General features: G+C 44.1%; 1 protein-coding gene across 1 annotated transcript in view; it reads right to left on the bottom strand.

The window, feature by feature from the left end:
* Positions 1–5,790: 5,790 nt before the first annotated feature.
* Positions 5,791–20,075, bottom strand: part of LOC124616603 (UDP-glucosyltransferase 2-like) — a 102,692-nt gene continuing 88,407 nt past the window's right edge. The window contains exons 5-6 of the mRNA XM_047144924.1: positions 9,467–9,686; positions 5,791–6,079 (exon numbers count right to left, since the gene is read on the bottom strand). Of these exons, the coding sequence (XP_047000880.1) occupies positions 5,791–6,079; positions 9,467–9,686 (509 nt within the window). The remainder of the gene's footprint in view (positions 6,080–9,466; positions 9,687–20,075) is intronic.

Here is a 20,075-nt window from a genome sequence, read left to right as displayed (position 1 = left end):
GTAGGCTGGCAATGGCAAGGAAAGCGTTTCTGAAGAAGAGAAATTTGTTAACATCCAGTATTGATTTAAGTGTCAGGAAGTCATTTCTGAAAGTATTCGTATGGAGTGTAGCCATGTATGGAAGTGAAACATGGACGATAAATAGTTTGGACAAGAAGAGAATAGAAGCTTTCGAAATGATTAGATGGGTAGATCACATAACTAATGAGGAAGTATTGAATAGGATTGGGGAGAAGAGAACTTTGTGGCACAACTTGACCAGAAGAAGGGATCGGTTGGTAGGACATGTTCTGAGGCATCAAGGGATTACCAATTAAGTACTGGAGGGCAGCGTGGAGGGTAAAAATCGTAGAGGGAGACCAAGAGATGAATACACTAAGCAGATTCAGAAGGATGTAGGTTGCAGTAGGTACTGGGAGATGAAAAAGCTTGCAGAGGATAGAGTAGCATGGAGAGCTGCATCAAACCAGTCTCAGGGCTGAAGACCACAACAACAACAACATACCGAAATATAGAACATAAAGCCCAAATTAAACTGAAAGTAAAACAGTTATCAGAATGGTTGACTATTCCATTATACATTTTCTATGACTCCTGTTAAACAGCCTCAGCCATCTGAATGGCGTTGCATTGGAAGCCTGCGTGAAGCTGGATGGACGTATTGATGGATTGCTGTAAGTACTAGACATAACGTACTGATCGTTTGTCGCTGCTTTCAACAGTGGTGTCTGGAACGTTCTCGTACCCGTTGACCAGATTCTGGACGTTCGCGAAGTACAGACGCACGCAGAAGTGGCCAACTTGAGGCAATCGGGGGAAGAAATCCGGGCACGTGTTGAACCTGCTACGTCACCAGAGACCGTTTGGAGCCATCTGACTGTACCAGGACTAAGAAGACATGTGGCTCTGGCCACACTATCACTGATACCACGAACCGCAGTTACGTTGCCAAGGTCCCTATGCGGCGAAGGCGGCGGTCGTACCGGATGTGATCGGCGCTGGTGCGGTCCTAAATAACCGCACAGTGGAGGTACACTTCCTCGTCATTGACTGTACGTGACATTGGCTGATGCACCAAAACATTCGTGGTAGGAGCGACCTCTCTTGGTGATTTACACGCCCTCTGTCCTTTGGTCAGGCGTATGAGAGAACCTCTGCAGGTCGCGATGCAAATGGAGCCAGAACGTCGTACAGTCGCAAGGGCTGAGCTGACAACCAACCCGACGACTGCGTGTTGCAACGTGGCGTCCGCGCCGAACAGCTTTTGCGAGACACCAGATTTGCTATGGATACCACGATGTAGTTGCACTGTAAGTGACAACAACGTAACAACATTTCCATTTCGAAGACGTTCCGTTACCGAGTTTTAAATGTCCGTCATTTTCGCCTGTCCTTCACCACAGCGTTTAACTACATTGCATCACGATATGATGTTCGTGTAAAACCTCCAAATGACGACCGGTATGCTGTGGGTCGAAAACTGGTTAATGGTACAACAAGTAGTATCTAAAACCCAAGAAAGCGACAGGTTGCATATTTATATCCAGAGAAATTGCCAATTTAAATCACAGTTGTAATTCGTCATCCACAATAGATGCGCAGAGAATAAATCATTTGTACAAAGCCTGTAAACAGGTTAATTTTACATCATTTCAATAAAAATCGTGCAAATCATTTTATGGAACATGTAATTCATGTAACTTTCATATCAGTGTCTCCTTATGGATAGGAAATCGAGAGACGTACAGAGAAATACATAGAGTCAAAATTTATTTTGAAGTTATTATAAATATCAAAATATACATTTTAACAACGCATTACGAAAGTTATTTACAATAATTTGTATAAATAAACTTATGTGATATGAATAATTTATTTCATTGCGAGAATCAATACACAAAGAGCTTCGTTGCTTCACCAAAAAAGACGGCAGAGAAACATTTATAAAATAAATTACGTAATATAAATCCTCCCCTTCACAAGTTTATTTTCAAGAAAGAGGCCATAACGCTTCAATATCGACACTGCACTGTACAGTGAATTTAATCAGCTTAAGTATAAATACCTAAATAGCGTTGGGAAAGGACTAGAAACTGTTAAAATTCGCTACTGTTTGTGAAAATTGCAGCATCTAGAAGGAACTGGATTTCGTGAAAGACACTACAAAGGACAGTTGCATGACAGAGAGATATGCAGATCACAGATTTTCTCTGAAATCGTCGTTCCTGCACCTATTGTACAACTGTGATCTGAAAATCGCGTGATGTTGAGTATAAATAGTGGCTCAGCAGAAAACCTAAACAATGGAAAATATATACATAAACATTAGTAGGGCTGGAGACAAATTTTGCCTCTTTGCAAAATAGAGCACATTGAAAACCATTGGCGGATTTGAATAAGTCACGTCGCTTGGGTTGGGGATAGGTGCTTCACCCTACCATCAGATTACCATGACTAGGAACGGCCTTGCCATTATGTGAGAGCGCGGTCTTCCAAGAGTCACTCTTAAATTTTCTGTGCACCGTGAAAAATGTTTCATTGGTACTGAGTTGATACCAAAAGAGTGGCTGCACGTGTGGGCCTGGGCACTATATATGTCCATGAAACGCAGTTAAAATTACGTTGAGTGTCATTGTATCAAGTAACTATTTGTACTAACAGGTAGTTGAAGCTACATCAGATACAGTTATGATCCTAACTTTATTCAGTCACAGTTCAATGATGTTGAATTCAAAAGGACTGTCATTTAAATCCTCGATGAGCTACATTTGGGGCTTATATTGTTTCTCTAAATCATTAAAGAGATGATCACTCTCAGTAAGCCATAGCCAATTTTCTGCATCATCACTGTAAATTCGGGCTTATTCTCCACTTCACCACGGAACTGATATCTATGGAACGCTATATTCCAGTATACTTCAGTAACGTGGCCTGAATCTTGTATATTGTGTGTGTATTGAACTGGGGACCTAGAAACGATGGAGAGGCTTCGTGTCGCTGTAGCCCTCAGTGGCTAACCCCACAACAGGGCACAGCAGTCCACCCACCCCACCGCTGCCCCACGCTGAACCCAGGGATATTGTGCAGTTCGGAGCTCCGGCCCCAGTGGACCCCCCCCCCCCCCTCCCCCTCCCATTAACGTCTCATATCAGACGAGTGTTTGCTCAAATGTTTGCGTGGTAGAGTAATTATGGTGTATGCATATGTGAAGACAGTTTTTGCGCAGCAATAGTGTAACTGATGCGAAATAAGGGGAACCAGCCCACATTCGCCAAGGCAGATGGAAAACCACCTTAAAAACCATCCACAGGCTGGTTGGCACACCGGACCCCGACAGTATTCCACTGGGAAGCAGTGCATTAAACCACGCAGCTAGCTGCGTGGGCAGCATGAATCTTACTATGGCATAGCTAGTGTCTCGTACTTCAACACTTCATTCATCACAAAACTGAGCAAAAAATAGACAGCCCTATGTCACCATAACAGTGGAACACTCTTTCCCCTACATTGTTATTACTGACGACTGGCAGTGGTGCAGTGCCTTCCTTCAGTCGAGAGATTTGATAAAATACATAAATATAGCACTTAAAACATTTACAAATATAAAACATGTACGTGTTTTTTTACAACTATGAAAACAGGCAGTTGCTCATTGAATATTTTAAGTAAAATATTGTTAAATAATACAACCAGTTGACGACATTGTGTAAAAATGTAGCATTTCATTTCATTGAAACTACAGGAAGCGAACAGTAGGTGAAGAGGGTTTCTGGAGGGAGAGTGTTTGGGAAATGATGTGGGGTGGAAGATTTGGGGAGGAAGACCCCAAACTAAGTATTTGGAAAGGGAGGAAGGAAAGTGGAATGAAGGGTTAAGATTGGGGACCTCGTCAAGAAGCTAGAAGGCTGGGGAGATCTGTGGACAGTTTTCATAGTCAGGTTGGGCGAAGTGGTTAAAGTTTGATATCAATAGAATGTTAGTGAAATACATGAGCTGTAAAAAGAACTAATACTGTAATGACATGGTTCTCTTTGAGATCTGGAGGGATATGTATTCCATCTTACATGTTGGCCAGGTACATCTAGCGAAGTGATCCAAACACCGGTTCATAGTGACAGTGCTCCACTTGTAAGAAAATTGGAGTGTACTACGTTGCTGCCTTCCCTTCCTATTTCTAGGCTGTAAACATGGCGGTACTGCCACTGTGGCCATGACGTCAGTTCGTTTTGCTGGGCAGTACCTAGAAAGCGATAGCTTCCTCTTAAGCCCCTTTCACACGGGCGAATTTCTTGTCTCAGCCAAATACTCGTGGTAAGTACGGATTCGGCAGCGCCTGTGGCGTTTCATTCCTGTAATAAGCCCCGTCTGTCACGAATGCTCGCTTACGTTTACACGGCAGCGCCGGATCTGCGTACCTTGTGAGAACTGTCCACTGCACATCTTGGCACTTCCACAGTGAAAATGAGTTTTCGAGGAAAAAAAATCGAAGTATGGTAAAACAAGAATGATAACAGAGCTGTACGAATCTTCTTGACTAAGATCGAATGATAAAGTCTCCACATTCCTCAGAACCGAAAGTATAGCTAAAGTATTGTTCAAACATTTTAAAACATCTACAGTTGTTTGCAAGAGAAAAAATACTTCAAACACATCAGACAATATTTAGAAGACAGAAAATGGCCCCATTTCATTTCATTCTTTGTATCTTGCTTACTACCTAAATGACAAACAACATCAAAAATTATTTTCCTGGTTAAATATATCCGATTTTTTTTTCACTGTTGAAACAGCGTTCACTACAAATGTTTATCCAGTTCACTTTCTCATGTATGCACAGTGTGGGCATTTTCTTTAGCCAGAAATTTTAAAACGAATACCTTGATGCTTTCTGATATTTCGCCTCTCTGACGGAATAATATTGGCAGGGAAAATAACAGGCCATCGTGCAACCTTTACAATGTGTTGGTGAAAACGAGAGTTTGAGATGGCACAAAATCCATTACTATGACAGAAATGAGTTCGGCGAGAATAGGTTTGACATCCTTTGTTATCAGACGAAGCCACAATTCCTGTTTCTGCACATCTGCTATCGTCCGCACGCTCAGGATTTTTGACTCAGTCAATTGATCACTGACGCCACTGACCCACTCGCGACATGGTTGGTGGTTCATCTACACACAAGCGCGAATTGCGCATCCATGACAAGTAATCGATTTGGACTGGAAAGTCGCTCTTGTAAAACGGATTTAAGCTGGGCATTGACGTGCATTTTTACTCGAACGATGCTCACATTTCTGTATTTTACAAGAGTACCAAAACTTGTCAGTATAAATATTTTAGTATAAAAGAAGATCACGCACTGGATAGCAGAGGCATAGAGTTGTTTGTCAACAGGGACACACAAAAGAAAGAAAACTTGCTAGCTTTGAGAGTTATCCATTATTGGGCTGGAATACACACACATACACACACACACATGTCTATGTCTCTACACGGTGCCTGCTAAACTGAACATGTACGAGCATAGGCATGTTTATGCGTATGTGTGAAAGGTAGTGAGTGTTGGTGTACTTTAACTCACCAAAGGATACCTCCGAAAGCTAGCAACCTTTCTTCTTTTGTGTGTGTCTATCGACAACTCAGCACTTCTTCTTTTTTGTGTGGTCTCCGTTGATCCTACAGTATTTACGTTCTACAAGAACTCTCCTGCAACATCTAAAGCTTGCCGATAATTTATCGACCGTCAAAACCCTAGAGATAGTAATGCCTGTGACACCTGAGCAAATGTATTCACTCCTTCTTCGCTTTGAGATCGCTCTTCAAGAATCGCATCACGTACGCAAACACTTGCCGCACGAGGTAGTACAGCGCCAGGAGCGCCAGAGACGCCACTGCTGCGACGAAGGTGGCGACATCTAGGAGCAGGTACTGGTACCAGGCGAGGTCGAGCGCGGCAGACCTGAGGTGCGGCGCCCCCTGGTGCCTGATGACGTACTCCACCCAGTAGACCGCCTCCTCCAGCGGCGGCCGGGGCCTGTCCCTGAACAACACGGACAGCTGCCGAGCCCGCTCCCTGTACCTGCACAAAACCAAAATAACTCGATTATCGTCTTATCCCCCTACAGTACGTGGGACGTTCAATAGGTAATGCAACACATTTTCGTCTAAAAGCAGGTTGGTTTTATTCGGAATTCCAATAGTCCGTACTATTCCCCATTCTTTTGGCTACAAAACCGTGTTTTTCAACAATCATCGTTCAGTGCGACAGCCTTAAGCCGTCGGCACACGGACCGTGCATCCGCACGTTGAGCGTTGAGCGTGCCGAGTTTCTGAAGTCATCGCGTGGAATGGCACGTTCGGGAGTCTTTCCGACCATGCAGAGTAATATCTGACATGTCAGATATTCTGAGCGTGCGTATGAGCGTTGACCAATGAGATGGCACAAAGCCACCTACGTCACACGCGCGCCGTCTCCCTTCAGTACAGAATTGTGAGGCGCCATATTGGCATTCTTTTCAAGCCTATAGAATAGAAGCTTTCGAAATGTGGTGCTACAGAAGAATGCTGAAGATTAGATGGGTAAATCACATAACTAATGAGGAAGTATTGAATAGGATTGGGGAGAAGAGAAGTTTGTGGCACAACTTGACTAGAAGAAGGGATCGGTTGGTAGGACATGTTCTGAGGCATCAAGGGATCACCAGTTTAGTATTGGAGGGCAGCGTGGAGGGTAACAATCGTAGAGGGAGACCAAGAGACGAATACACTAAGCAAATTCAGAAGGATGTAGGTTGCAGTAGGTACTGGGAGATGAAGAAGCTTGCACAGGATAGAGTAGCATGGAGAGCTGCATCAAACCAGTCTCAGGACTGAAGACCACAACAACAACAACATGGATATATGCCGTTTCTGAGCACCAGCAAATTGAGAATCACTGGAAAACCAGTTGTTAGTTTGTGTGATTCGTTCCAATAAAATAATGAGAAACAACGTATTCGTGGCAAAGGAATTATTGTAACTTGCGTATTGTGAGAATAGGCTATTGGAAGGCAGCAACACACTGAAGATCCACGCAAAACGCATTGTTCTTGGTAGAATTTGTTATAATTAAATTTCAAATAGTGACATAATGATCTATGATTAACATTTTTAACAAGAGGTAAGAAAATGCGATGTTGTTTGTTTAGCGTAATGAGTAGCTTCTTTGTCGTAAAATATAATTTTGTTGGGGCGGTGGTTCGCGTCGTAACGCTTCCTAATTTTTTTTACCCAACATTTGCGTTTTTATTAGGTTCTGATACTTCATTATTAGTTTAATACATGTATATGCTATAATATTTGATGTTATGTAAATATAAGTTCACCTTTTATTGAGGGGTGACTTTGTTCGATTGGCTTAATATACAGGACAGCTTGCGCTACTTGTATAATGATATTCTGCTCCTTTTTCTTTTACGCTTCGTAATTCACAGTTTCAGAGATTCTGATACTGGGTAGGAACAGTGATCAAGTAAGACTGACCTTGGGATTGTACTAAAATGTGGGAATGATGAAATAATGTTTATCTTATGTGGAGAAGTATCCCAAATTTGTACCGCACTGATTGTAATGGAACTTTTATAAGCCTGTGTGCTTATTGATTGGACATGGTACTTTCCTTTTCGTGGACGATGGAGGAAATGTGCGTTTTAATAGAGCTAACGTGGGAATTTTACGCGCGCCTGTTGAGTAAACAGTGTGATTTACGAACTAGAAACATCCCTCAACTGCCGCTGGAGTGCGTTGCGATCGCGTATACCACGTTAGGGCTCACGTACGGTATGCACAAGTCGCATCGTTCCGGAGCGTTCAGCAGCACGTTGAACTTGGCACTCTCAACGTTAACGTTCGACAGCACGGTCCGTGTGCCGACGGCTTTAGGGTTTAAGTTCGTAGGTACATCGTTCTGGTAATACGTAGCCTTTTTGTAGAGTGGGAGGTAAATTTGGGATAAATTTCGTATAGAAACACGTAGTGGGGAACTCACAACGTGTCTTCGGATCAGTGCAATGTGCAGTAGCAATGGAGAGTGACGAGTTTAAGCACTCTTTCGTTGTGTGCAAAGAGGAACGTGCGAGTGGGCACTAAAGCCGTCGGCACACGGACCGTGCTGTCGAACGTCAACGTTGAGCGTGCCGAGTTCAACGTGCTGCTGAACGCTCAGGAACGATGCGACTTGTGCATACGGTACGTGGGCCCCAACGTGGTGTACGCGATCACAACGCACTCTAGCGGCAGTTGTGTGTTGTTTAGTTCGTAAATCACACTACTCACAGGCGCGAGCAAAATTCCCACGTTAGCTTTATTAAAACGCACATTTCCTCCATTGTTCATATCCTAGTCACATTGTTCTATATGTAATATACACAAACAAAAACTTCAATATCGATGTACATGTTTTAAGACAAAATGGGATGTTCCATGTCCAATCAATAAGGACACAGGCTTATAAAAGTTCCATTACAAACAGTGCGACACAAATTTGCAATAGTTCTCTGCATAAGATAAACACTATTTTGTCCCTTCCTCATTCTAAAAACACCCTAAGGTCATTCTTACTTAATCACTGTTCCTACCCAGTTGTAGAATCTTTACAACATGTAAATTACGAAACTCAAAAGAAAAAGGAACAAAATATCTTTATACAAGTAGTGCAAGATGTCCTGTAGATTAAGCCAATCGAACAAACTCACTCCTTATATTTACATAACATCAAATACTGTAGTACTTACTTACACTTAACTAATAATAAAGCACCAGAACCTATTATTTACGCGAATATTGGGAAAAAAAGTTTAGACTTCTCGGGACGCGAACCATCATCACACCATATACTCAGTCCACAATCATCAACGCTACTCACTACGTTACAGTGACAACAATTCACTTGTTGCTAATGTTATCACTTGGTAAATGCTTTAATCGTAGCTATGTTACTAACTGAAATTTAATTATAACAAATCCTACCAAGAACAGTGTGTTTTTGGTGGATCCTCAGTGTGTCGCTACCTTCAAATGACATCTCATAATAGGCAAGTTACAATAATTCTTTTGCAACGAATATGATGTCTCTCATTATTTTATTGCAACGAATCATGGAGTTAACAACGGGTTTTCGAGTGATTCTCAATTTTCTAGTGCTCAGAAACGACATATATACATATAGGCTTGAACTGAATGCCAATATGCGCCTCACAGCTCAAAGCTGAAGGGAGTTGTCGTGTGTGTGGCGTTGTGCGATCTGATTGTTCAACGCTCAGATTCACGCTCAGAATATCTGACATGCTAGATATCGCTCTGCAAATTCGGAAAGACTCCCGAACGTGCTATTCCACGCTATGACGTCAGAAACTCGGCACGCTCAGCGTTCGGGTGCACGGTCCGTGTGCCGACGGCTTTAAGGGTGACGCTAAGCGCCGTGCGTTACCTCGTGTCGTTGATCAGGACGTCGACGGCGCTCCGCAGCGTCTCGAACGTGAGGCCGTCGTAGTGCAGTCGGATGCCGTTGCCCGCCGCCGCCGCCCTCTCCGCGTTCAGCTGCTGGTCGGCGAACAACGGAACGACGAGCAGCGGCACGCCGGCCGTTATCCCCTCCTGCGTCCCCATGAGCCCGCCGTGCATTATGAACAGCCGCACGTTTGGGTGATCTGCAAGTCAGGAAGTCGCATTCGCACAGTTGAGACGGAAACGAACGTGAAAGCTGGCTACATTTTACCATCAGAAACGAAAAGGCGACGGAGAAGCAGCTCTGCCATTGAACTGTCTCTATTAGGTTCGTTTCATGCTACGATGCGCGTTTTTTAAGTAAGTACCGTCTTGAAATTTAAAAAAAGACGTGCTAAGATATCTCAATAATTTTATTTTTCCATGAAAGCCTGTACCTTAATCTACTTTTCTACATAATTTCCGTCAATATTGAGGCACTTATCATAACGTTGTACCAGTTTTTGAATACCCTCCCCATAGAAGTCTGCCGCCTGACTTGCTAACCCCTGCACACCACTGTTTTGACTTCGCGCGCGACTGCTACGGTCGCAGGTTCGAATCCTGCCTCGGGCATGGGTGTGTGTGATGTCCTTAGGTTAGTTAGGTTTAAGTAGTTCTAAGTTCTAGGGGACTGATGACCACAGAAGTTAAGTCCCATAGTGCTCAGAGCCATTTGAACCATTTTTGACTTCGTCATCGTCTTGAAGACGCTGACTGCCGAGGTGTTTTTTTAAGTGCAAGAGCAGGTGGTAGTCACTGGGCGCAAGATCGGGACTGTACGGAGGATGATCTAGAGTTTCGCATCGGAAAGATGTGATGAGGTCTTTGGTCTGATTCGCCGCATGTGGACGGGCATTGTCTTTCAGCAAAACGATGCCCTTGCTCAACTTCCATGGACTGTTGCTTTGATTCTGGTCTGTCGTATGCCACCCACGTTTCATCGCCCGTAACAATTTGGCTTAAGAAATCATCACCGTCGATGTGGTACCGCTCAAGGAAAGTCAATGCACTGTCTAAACGTTTGGTTTTGTACACATCCGTCAACATTTTCGGTACCCAACGTGCGGAAAATTTTCGGTAATGCAAGTGCTCGGTCACAATGCCATACAAAACACTACGAGAAACACTAGGAAAGCCATCCCGCAAGAAGGAAATCGTAAAGCGTCTGCTTTCTCTCACCTTATTGTCCACTTCCTGCACCAAACTTTCATTAAAGACCGAAGGATGCCCATTCCGTTGTTCATCATGAACATTTTTGCGGCCATCTTTAAATGCTCTCACCCACTTTCTTACCATTCCGTCACTCATAATGTTTTCTCCGTAAACTGCACAGATCTCAGGATGAATATCGATCGCTTTTAGACCTTTAGCACTAAGAAATCTTATAACAGCCCCTGCTTCACAGTCGGCGGGACTCACGATTATCGGAGTGTGGTGTGCGTACTGTAAGACCTTCGGTGCACACACCATCACATTAATTCACTTGTCGCTCTAACGAAGTAGGCGAGTGTCAGCAATATGTCTCGTGGTCTTATTGTGGCGTGTTTATCTTCTGCCATTAGGACAGAGGATAGAAACGCCACTTGCACGCTTAGAGTAGCAGATTGACGATGACCAACTTTAAACAGAACTTGATTAATTTTCACACACATTTATTAAAATAATAATAAGCATAAAAATTACTTAACTTGGTTCTGGATGCTGTTTACAACTGACAATCTGAAGTTTCTTTGGTCTTGGTACGTTAATCTTACATATCTCTGATACTTGGCAAAGTGTCTATTCATTTATCTTCATGGCTATGTACAGGAATATGATAAACTTATCAGCCGCAGACTGAAACTTGACTATAGACTGGTACAGACTAATGCAGACTCGTACAGACCGGTGCAGACAAATGCAGACTGAGTAATCGGAGGTCTGTACACGCGTTCAGGTATCACTGCGTGAGTGTGATCTGCGAGGAGAAAAGGTTCTATGTTAGCAGCAATCTTATTGGCTGCGTTACATATTAATACGCGGATCGGCGGAAGCAGAATTTGGTCCGTCTCTATGGCAGCGCCATCTCGTAGTGCGGAGACGGACGAGCGCTGCGCCTGCGCTGTTGTGCTTAGCGAGGCGCGCTCTAGTGGGAATGTTGTGTACACGCTGACTACATGGAACTATGTACACAACATGGAGGCATCTTAAACTCTCAGTACACAACGTAAACAAGGAAGAATCAGACTATAATGGCGTCAGTGCGTAGATTAAGGTACAGGCTTTCATGTAAAAATAAAATTATTGAGATATCTTAGAACGTCTTTTTTCAATTTCAAAACGGTAGTTACTTAGAAATAACACGCCTCATATTTAACTTGCGCAGGATGTGGCACTTAAACCAGACAAATTTCAGTTTGAATTTCCTGTCATATCTAGTTTCGCCAGAGGTCGCAGTTGGTGTTCTTGAAACTTCTAGTAAACAGCCAGAACCTCAAAATGGCCGGGATGTTAAGGACAAGTGCAGAGTACAACCGAAGAGCCGCTGGGCGCCCACTGAAATAATTCGATTCTTCGGGTACGCAAGATCAACTGTTTACGATATTGTGGCCAAGTGCAATGCTTCGGAGAAGTCTGGGGAAGCTTCTGCTAACCCAGTGAGGAAACTTAATTTGAGGAAACGAGTGTCACGAACTGCGGCAGCAATTGAAAAGGCCCAGGCGCTGATTTCGGAGGACCAGGGGCAATTGTCGAGCAAACTTACGCCAGTATTGAACGTCAGCGAGCGAGCAATGCGTCGGATGGCAGAGGAGGACCTCATAGGAGCCATTTAGTCCAATACTGGCTCTCTGATAACACTGACATGGTGTGGTCAAAGGAACTCTGGCCCCTGAATAGTCCAGATTTGAACCCCTTCGACTACTGTGTTTGGAGCTTAGTCGAAAGAGTTACCAATAAGGTGAGGTACCCTAATGTTGCATCTCTATCGAAGCAGCAATCGCGAATACGGATAGCGCTGTTCTAAAGAGTGCGCGCGATCGATTCAGGACTAAGATTGGTAGCGGTCATTGCGCCTGAAGCGGATTACATTGACTAATGTTACTGTTGAAAGTTACCACTACTTATCTGTAAAAGTAATTTCATTTTCATTTGTATTTTGTTTTAATAAATTTGTTTTTTAAAAAAAGTCTCATTTGTCCATCCGGCCGGGGTGGCAGAGCGGTTCTAGGCGCTACAAAAAAATGGGTCAAATGGCTCTGAGCACTATGGGACTCAACATCTTAGGTCATAAGTCCCCTAGAACTTAGAACTACTTAAACCTAACTAACCTAAGGACATCACACACACCCATGCCCGAGGCAGGATTCGAACCTGCGATCGTAGCAGTCCCGCGATTCCGGACTGCAGCGCCAGAACCGCTAGACCACCGCGGCCGGCCTAGGCGCTACAGTCTGGAACCGCGCGACTGCTATGGTCGCAGGTTCGAATCCTGTCTCGGGCATGTATGTGTGTGCTGTCCTTAGGTTAGTTAGGTTTAAGTAGTTCTAAGTTCTAGGGGACTGATGACCTCAGAAGTTAAGTCCCATAGTTTGGCTCAAATGGCTCTGAGCACTATGGGACTTAACTTCTAAGGTCATCAGTCCCCTAGAACTTAGAACTACTTAAACCTAACAAACCTAAGGACATCACACACATCCATGCCCGAGGCAGCATTCGAACCTGCGACCGTAGCGGTCGCGCGGTTCCAAACTGAAGCGCCTAGAACCGCTCGCCCTCACTGGCCGGCCTAAGTCCCATAGTGCTCAGAGCCATTTCAACCATTTCCCCAGATTTAAGAGTCGCACCCTGTATTTCATGCTGTTCACACTCAATCGTTTGTGATTCAGTTTTGTTCTTCGCGTTTGTCCTCATTCAGCGGTAAAGAGCTACATTAAAGTGGCGATTTTTCCAGTAAGCACTCCATCCTATGTACACTGATGAGCCAAAACATTATGCTTGTTTGTCCGTCTTTGGAATGAAATACATCACTGATACTCCGTGCTAGGGATCTGACAGTTTGTTGATAGGTTTGTGGAGGTATGTAGCATTACATGTTACGCACAGGCCATCTAATTCACGTAAATAAAGTGCCGCTGATACGCGTACGCGGTAATGGCGCCCGATTGCGATTCAGATGGGTTCTATAGGATTTACATCAGCCGAATTTGGTCGCCAAGACATCAATATAAGTTAGCTATAATGTTCCTCAAACCGCTGTACCTTGGTTATGGCTCCGAGACACAGAGAATTATACTGCTGAAAGATGACATCGCATAAATTTTCTTCTACATCTACATTTATACTCCGCAAGCCACCCAACGGTGTGTGGCGGAGAGCACTTTACGTGCCACTGTCATTACCTTTCTTTCCCGTTCCAGTCGCGTATGGTTCGCGGGAAGAACGACCGCCGGAAAGTCTCCGTGCGCGCTCGAATCTCTCTAATTTTACATTCGTGATCTCCTAGGGAGGTATAAGTAGGGGGAAGCAATATATTCGATACCTCATCCAGAAACGCACCCTCTCGAAACCTGGACAGCAAGCTACACCGCGATGCAGAGCGCCTCTCTTGCAGAGTCTGCCGCTTGAGTTTGCTAAACATCTCCGTAACGCTATCACGCTTACCAAATAACCCCGTTACGAAACGCTCCGCTCTTCTTTGGATCTCCTCTATCTCCTCTGTCAACCCGACCTGGTACGGATCCCAAACTGATGAGCAATACTCAAGTATAGGTGGAACGAGTGTTTTGTAAGCCACCTCCTTTGTTGATGGACTACATTTCCTAAGGACTCTCCCAATGTATCTCAACCTGGCACCGGCCTTACCAGCAATTAATTTTATATGATCATTCCACTTCAAATCGTTCCGTACGCATACTCCCAGATATTTTAAAGAAGTAACTGCTACCAGTGTTTGTTCCGCTATCATATAATCATACAATAAAGGATCCTTCTTTCTATGTATTCGCATTTGTTTATGTTAAGGGTCAGTTGCCACGCCCTGCACCAAATGCCTATCCGCTGCAGATCTTCCTGCATTTCGCTGCAATTTTGTAATGCTGCAACTTCTCTGTATACTACAGCATCATCTGTGAAAAACCGCATGGAACTTCCGACACTAACTACTAGGTCATTTATATATATTGTGAAAAGCAATGGTCCCATAAAACTCCCCTGTGGCTCGCCAGAGGTTACTTTAACGTCTGTAGACGTCTCTCCATTGAGAACAACATGCTGTGTTCTGTTTGTTAAAATCTCTTCAATCCAGCCACAAATCTGGTCCAGTATTCCGTAGGCTCTTACTTTGTTTATCAGGCGACAGTGCGGAATTGTATCGAACGCCTTCCGGAAGTCAAGGAAAATGGCATCTACCTGGGAGCCTGTATCTAATATTTTCTGGGTCTCATGAACAAATAAAGCGAGTTGGGTCTCACACGATCGCTGTTTCCGGTGGCAGGTGGTTTACAGCTGTGTCCCATGCAAGCGCAGGAGAATGTTTCCGAAGCACAACACTGCTCCCAACAGTCCGTGGCGAGCTGCACGTTTCGAGCCCTTCACCTCGATGGAGACGACCATCGAGCTAGCGTAGCAGAAATGTGATTCACCCAAAGAGCCGAAACGTTTCCATTGATCGACGGTCGAATCCCGATGATCCCGTGCCCACTGCAGTCGTTAACTGACGATGTCATTGGATCAACATGTGAACACAGAGGTGTGGTCAGCTGCGAATCTCCACGTTCAACAATGTACGGTGAACGGTGTCTTCCGAAACACTTGTGCCGTGCACCAGCATTGTGCTCTTTCAGTAGAGATGCCACAGATCTGTATCTATTGTAGTTTACAGAGCAGACAGCCTCCGAACCCCACGTTCTGTGAAGAGTCGTGGACGTCCAACCATTTACCGGTTAGTGGTTGTTTCACTATCCTACCTTTCTCCGTGGATACTCACGACAGTACCACGTGAACGTTCGAGCAGCTTCGGCGTTTTCGAGATACTCGTTCACAGGCTCTGCGTGACAATAATCTTTGTCGAAATCGCTTATCTCAATGGATTTCCGCATTTGCAGCCCATATCTTCGCTAGAGTGATCCTCCGTCCGTGTCCGCTCCACTTACCTACTTCTGTTACCGCGCCACCTGCCCGCAATGCCATCAGGCGTCATCCAACATCACACTGTATATTACCTACATTTCGTGCTTCCAAAATTTCTTTCTCTCTTTATCCTCTGAATCAATGAGTGAATGTTGAATTTGTCTTTTATATGGCACCAATACATCTGGCCGTCTGCTGTGGTAGTAAACGCGTAGCCAATGCAGCTTTCTCAGTCAAGGCAAAGATATTTGTACCCTTCCAGTGGTCATTCGACAGTTATGAAGTTGGTGGCGGAAAGGACCCCTCTGGTCTCTTGTGGTTACCTAGTCGAAGTTCGTTACAGGTAGTGCGTGCTCCCGTCATTCCGGAGTGATCCTTTGTTGAGTGAAGATGGTAGTTTTAAGAGCGACTTGGCGCTGGTGAGCATGTTTAGGTGTGGCGGCGTGTAGCTATTTTAACTGACGTATGGGTTTGATTTGCTATTTCAGTTTCAAGTTCCGTAGTAAAATTCTCATATTTTGTCAGAGTTAAGCCACGGGTCGGGTGATGCTGAGGGAATTAGATTAGGAAATGAGACACTTAAAAGTAGTAAAGGAGTTTTGCTATTTGGGGAGCAAAATAACTGATGATGGTCGAAGTAGAGAGGATATAAAATGTATACTGGCAATGACAAGGAAAGCGTTTCTGAAGAAGAGAAATTTGTTAACATCGAGCGTAGAGTTAAGTGTCAGGAAGTCGCTCCTGAAATTATTTGTATGGAGTGTGGCCACGTATGGAAGTGAAACATGGACGATAAATAGTTTGGACAAGAAGAGAATAGAAGCTTTCGAAATGTGGTGCTACAGAAGAATGCTGAAGATTAGATGGGTAGATCACATAAATAATGAGGAAGTATTGAATAGAATTGGGGAGAAGAGGAGTTTGTGGCACATCTTGACAAGAAGAAGGAACCGGTTGGTAGGACATGTTTTGAGGCATCAAGGGTTACAAATTTAGCATTGGAGGGCAACGTGGAGGGTAAAAATCGTAGAGGGAGACCAAGAGATGAATACACTAAGCAGATTCAGAAGGATGTAGGGTGCAGTAAGTACTGGGAGATGAAGAAGCTTGCACAGGATAGAGTAGCATGGAGAGCTGCATCAAACCAGTCTCAGGACTGAAGACCACAACAACATATTTTCCATATTAAAGCTTTTCTGCTCCTTGCTTTTTGTATCCAGAACATGCGGTTCACGGATTCGTTACTCGAGTATCGGTTAAAAGTTTTCTTTTGATTGAAATGTGTGTGTGAACATATGTCGTGTGTATGCTTTATTTCTTATGCTTTTCATTTCGTTTCAGTTTTAAGATTGTGTAGCTTTGATCTTACCACCTGGTGGTAATTTCACTGAGTGCGGTCAGTGTCTTAGGAATTTTGCTTGGTTGAATATTCACAGCATTTGCTGGTGTTTCAGGCCAGCGTGCATTAGTTTCATGTGGAAGATGATGCAGATAAATTTCTTTGTCGAAAAGTCTTTCACAGTATTCATGTTCACAATAATTCAATCCTAGGGACAGGGATGAACCTCCGAGCCTTTGACTTCTTGCGATGGGCAAAATTCTTTTTGTTTCTGTTCTTTTCATTCATCACCACAATATACTGCAGTGCTCAGTATAACAATAATATAAGTGAGTTAAATAATTTAATAACAGACAACGACAAATCAGTTAAAAATTAATTTGTGAATTTTTAATCTGATGCTTTATTTCAATAAACTGTGTAAAACTGTGATGACTGTTTCTCAAAGAACCCCCCCCCCCCCTCCCCTTTCTAATACATCCAGTTTGGCGTTTCTCAAGTTCAAGACTTTTTACTGATCATCGCTTTTTTTAGTCAGTGATTTTATCTCCTCGGGACGGCGGCGGAGACAGCTATCGAAAGCTCGTGTGTTTTATTCGAAGTTATGTGGCCTGTAAACCGAGAAGATTTTATTGAAGCATGCCACCACTAAAGACTCTGAGGACACATGTGTTAAAAATGGTTGAAATGGCTCTGAGCACTATGGGACTTAACACCTATGGTCATCAGTCCCCTAGAACTTAGAACTACTTAAACCTAACTAACCTAAGGACATCACACAACACCCAGTCATCACGAGGCAGAGAAAATCCGTGACCCCGCCGGGAATCGAACCCGGGAACCCGGGCGCGGGAAGCGAGAACGCTACCGCAACACTTGAGCTAACCTTAATCTCGTCCGTGACTTCTGTCCAGCACCGCCACCAGCTGGGGAGTGGTTCCACGCTCTGTTCTCGGGACACTCTGCTTACCGAATGTGTCCACACTCACTAGTCCGCAAACCTCGCCATGAAAAGACAGCGAAGTGGCTCAGCAGAAATTCACGCTCACACCCGGAATCAGACTACGGAGTTTATGAATCTTGTGTACTGCAATAAGAACTTTGATTGATCATGAGGGATCACCTATTCCCAACTTTAGAAGTACACAACGAAAACATCAACTCCTCTCACAGGCCACATGACTTCTACACCCCTCGAGGGCTAGCGAGCGACTGCTCGATTTCGCGGCCTCAAAAAACGCTCTACAAAATTATTTAACTTATAGGCCTTTCAGTTAACCGTAATCAGGGGAGGAATGTAGATATGACCACTTCCTGTTAATTTTACAGCGGTTCTGCAAAGGCGGCACTTCCGGGCAGGACTTTAAGAAGTTTCGTACAATGTTTGTCACCAAAAATCAATCGTCATGGGGAAATTGCTTGCGCTTAAAATCCATCTGGTTGACTCCGACCAAAACCCATTTAGGAGGATTACGGAAAGATCGGCCTATTGTCTTAAGGCCGAACGAAAAGCCCCCTTCCCTCTGCAGCCAGAAAAAAGGCAGAGGCTACAACAACAGCGAATAAGGCTAGCACACATGCGGGGCGCAGCAAATCAAAAAATGTTCAAATGTATGTGAAATCTTATGGGACTTAACTGCTAAGGTCATCAGTCCCTAAACTTACACACTACTTAACCTAAATTATCCCAAGGACAAACACACATACCCATGCCCGAGGGAGGACTCGAACCTCCGCCGGGACCAGCCGCACAGTCCATGACTGCAGCGCCCTAGGCCGCTTGGCTAATCCCACGCGGCGAGCAGCAAATGATATGTTACACTTTTTACAGTATAAAAGGAAAGATAGGATACCTATCTCCCAGAAGACTTTAAGACTTTAAGCACACAAGAGACAGAATTCTGTGATAGTACTGTTTATTGCCGCGCTTTAAGCGTGAAAAGACCTCTTTATCTGACGAAGTACTTCATTAACACAGAGATTGCCAGAAGATTTAACCGAGGAAACTGTCAACTTCCAGATGCATTTAATCCAGATGCGGCAGTGGCATTCTTATCTTCTACGCCAGACCGGCAACGCCGAGATGTCCATCATTTGGGATATGTCGAGCAATAATACCTCACGTGGAGTATAAAGCAGCGAAACGAATAAGATTACAAACAACTGCAAACGAGAATCAGTTGCTCTAGAAAGCATTACATCAGATGATGGCGGCATGGCTGTCGAAACTGGTCATTCAATATGTAAGTAGGTAATTTAGGTTCTTATGTTGGTAACGCCACGTAGTGCTCTGCATGAAAATCGCTGACTGCGCTGTGTGCAGTCTGTGGCTGGTGGACTCATTGTTGGAATATTCGCTTGTGTTGTGTTGGGCAGTTGGATGTGAACAGCGCGTAGCGTTGGGCAGTTGGAGGTAAGCCGCCAGCAGTGGTGGATATGGAAAGAGAGAGAGAGAGAGAGAGAGAGAGAGAGAGAGATGCCAGAGTTTTGAGAAGTTACTTTAAGCGGACGATGTGCACATGTGTCCGCCAGAAAAAGGAAATTTGTAAAGATGGATGTCATGAATTGATAGATATATGATGACTTTTGAACATTATTAAGGTAAATACATTGTTTCTTGCCGCGCGGGATTAGCCGAGCGGTTTGGCGCTGCAGGCATGGACTGTGCGGCTGGTCCCAGCAGAGGTCCGAGTCCTCCCTCGGGCATTGGTGTGTGTGTTTGTCCTTAGGATAATTTAGGTTAAGTAGCGTGTAAGCTAAGGGACTGGTGACCTTAGCAGTTAAGTCCCATAAGATTTCATACACACATTGTTTCTTCTCTGTCAAAATCTTTCATTTGCTAACTATGCCTATCAGTAGTTAGTGCCTTCATTAGTTCGAATCTTTTGTTTAGCTGGCAGTATTGGCGCTCGCTGTATAGCAGTAGTTCGATTAACGAAGATTTTTGTGAGGTAAGTGATTCATGAAAGGTATAGGTTACTGTTAGTCAGGGCCATTCTTTTGTAGGGATTATTGAAAGATTGCGTTGCGCTAAAATATTGTGTGTCAGTTTAGTGATGTTCAGAATAAGTAGAGAGAAAACTGTTAGAGTACGTTGAGTTTT

The sequence above is a fragment of the Schistocerca americana genome, chromosome 5, assembly GCF_021461395.2.
Source record: "Schistocerca americana isolate TAMUIC-IGC-003095 chromosome 5, iqSchAmer2.1, whole genome shotgun sequence".
NCBI classification, from domain to species: Eukaryota; Metazoa; Arthropoda; class Insecta; order Orthoptera; family Acrididae; genus Schistocerca; species Schistocerca americana.
The sequence above is the reverse complement of the archived record's forward strand: the minus strand, read 5'-3'. Positions and strand labels throughout refer to the sequence as shown.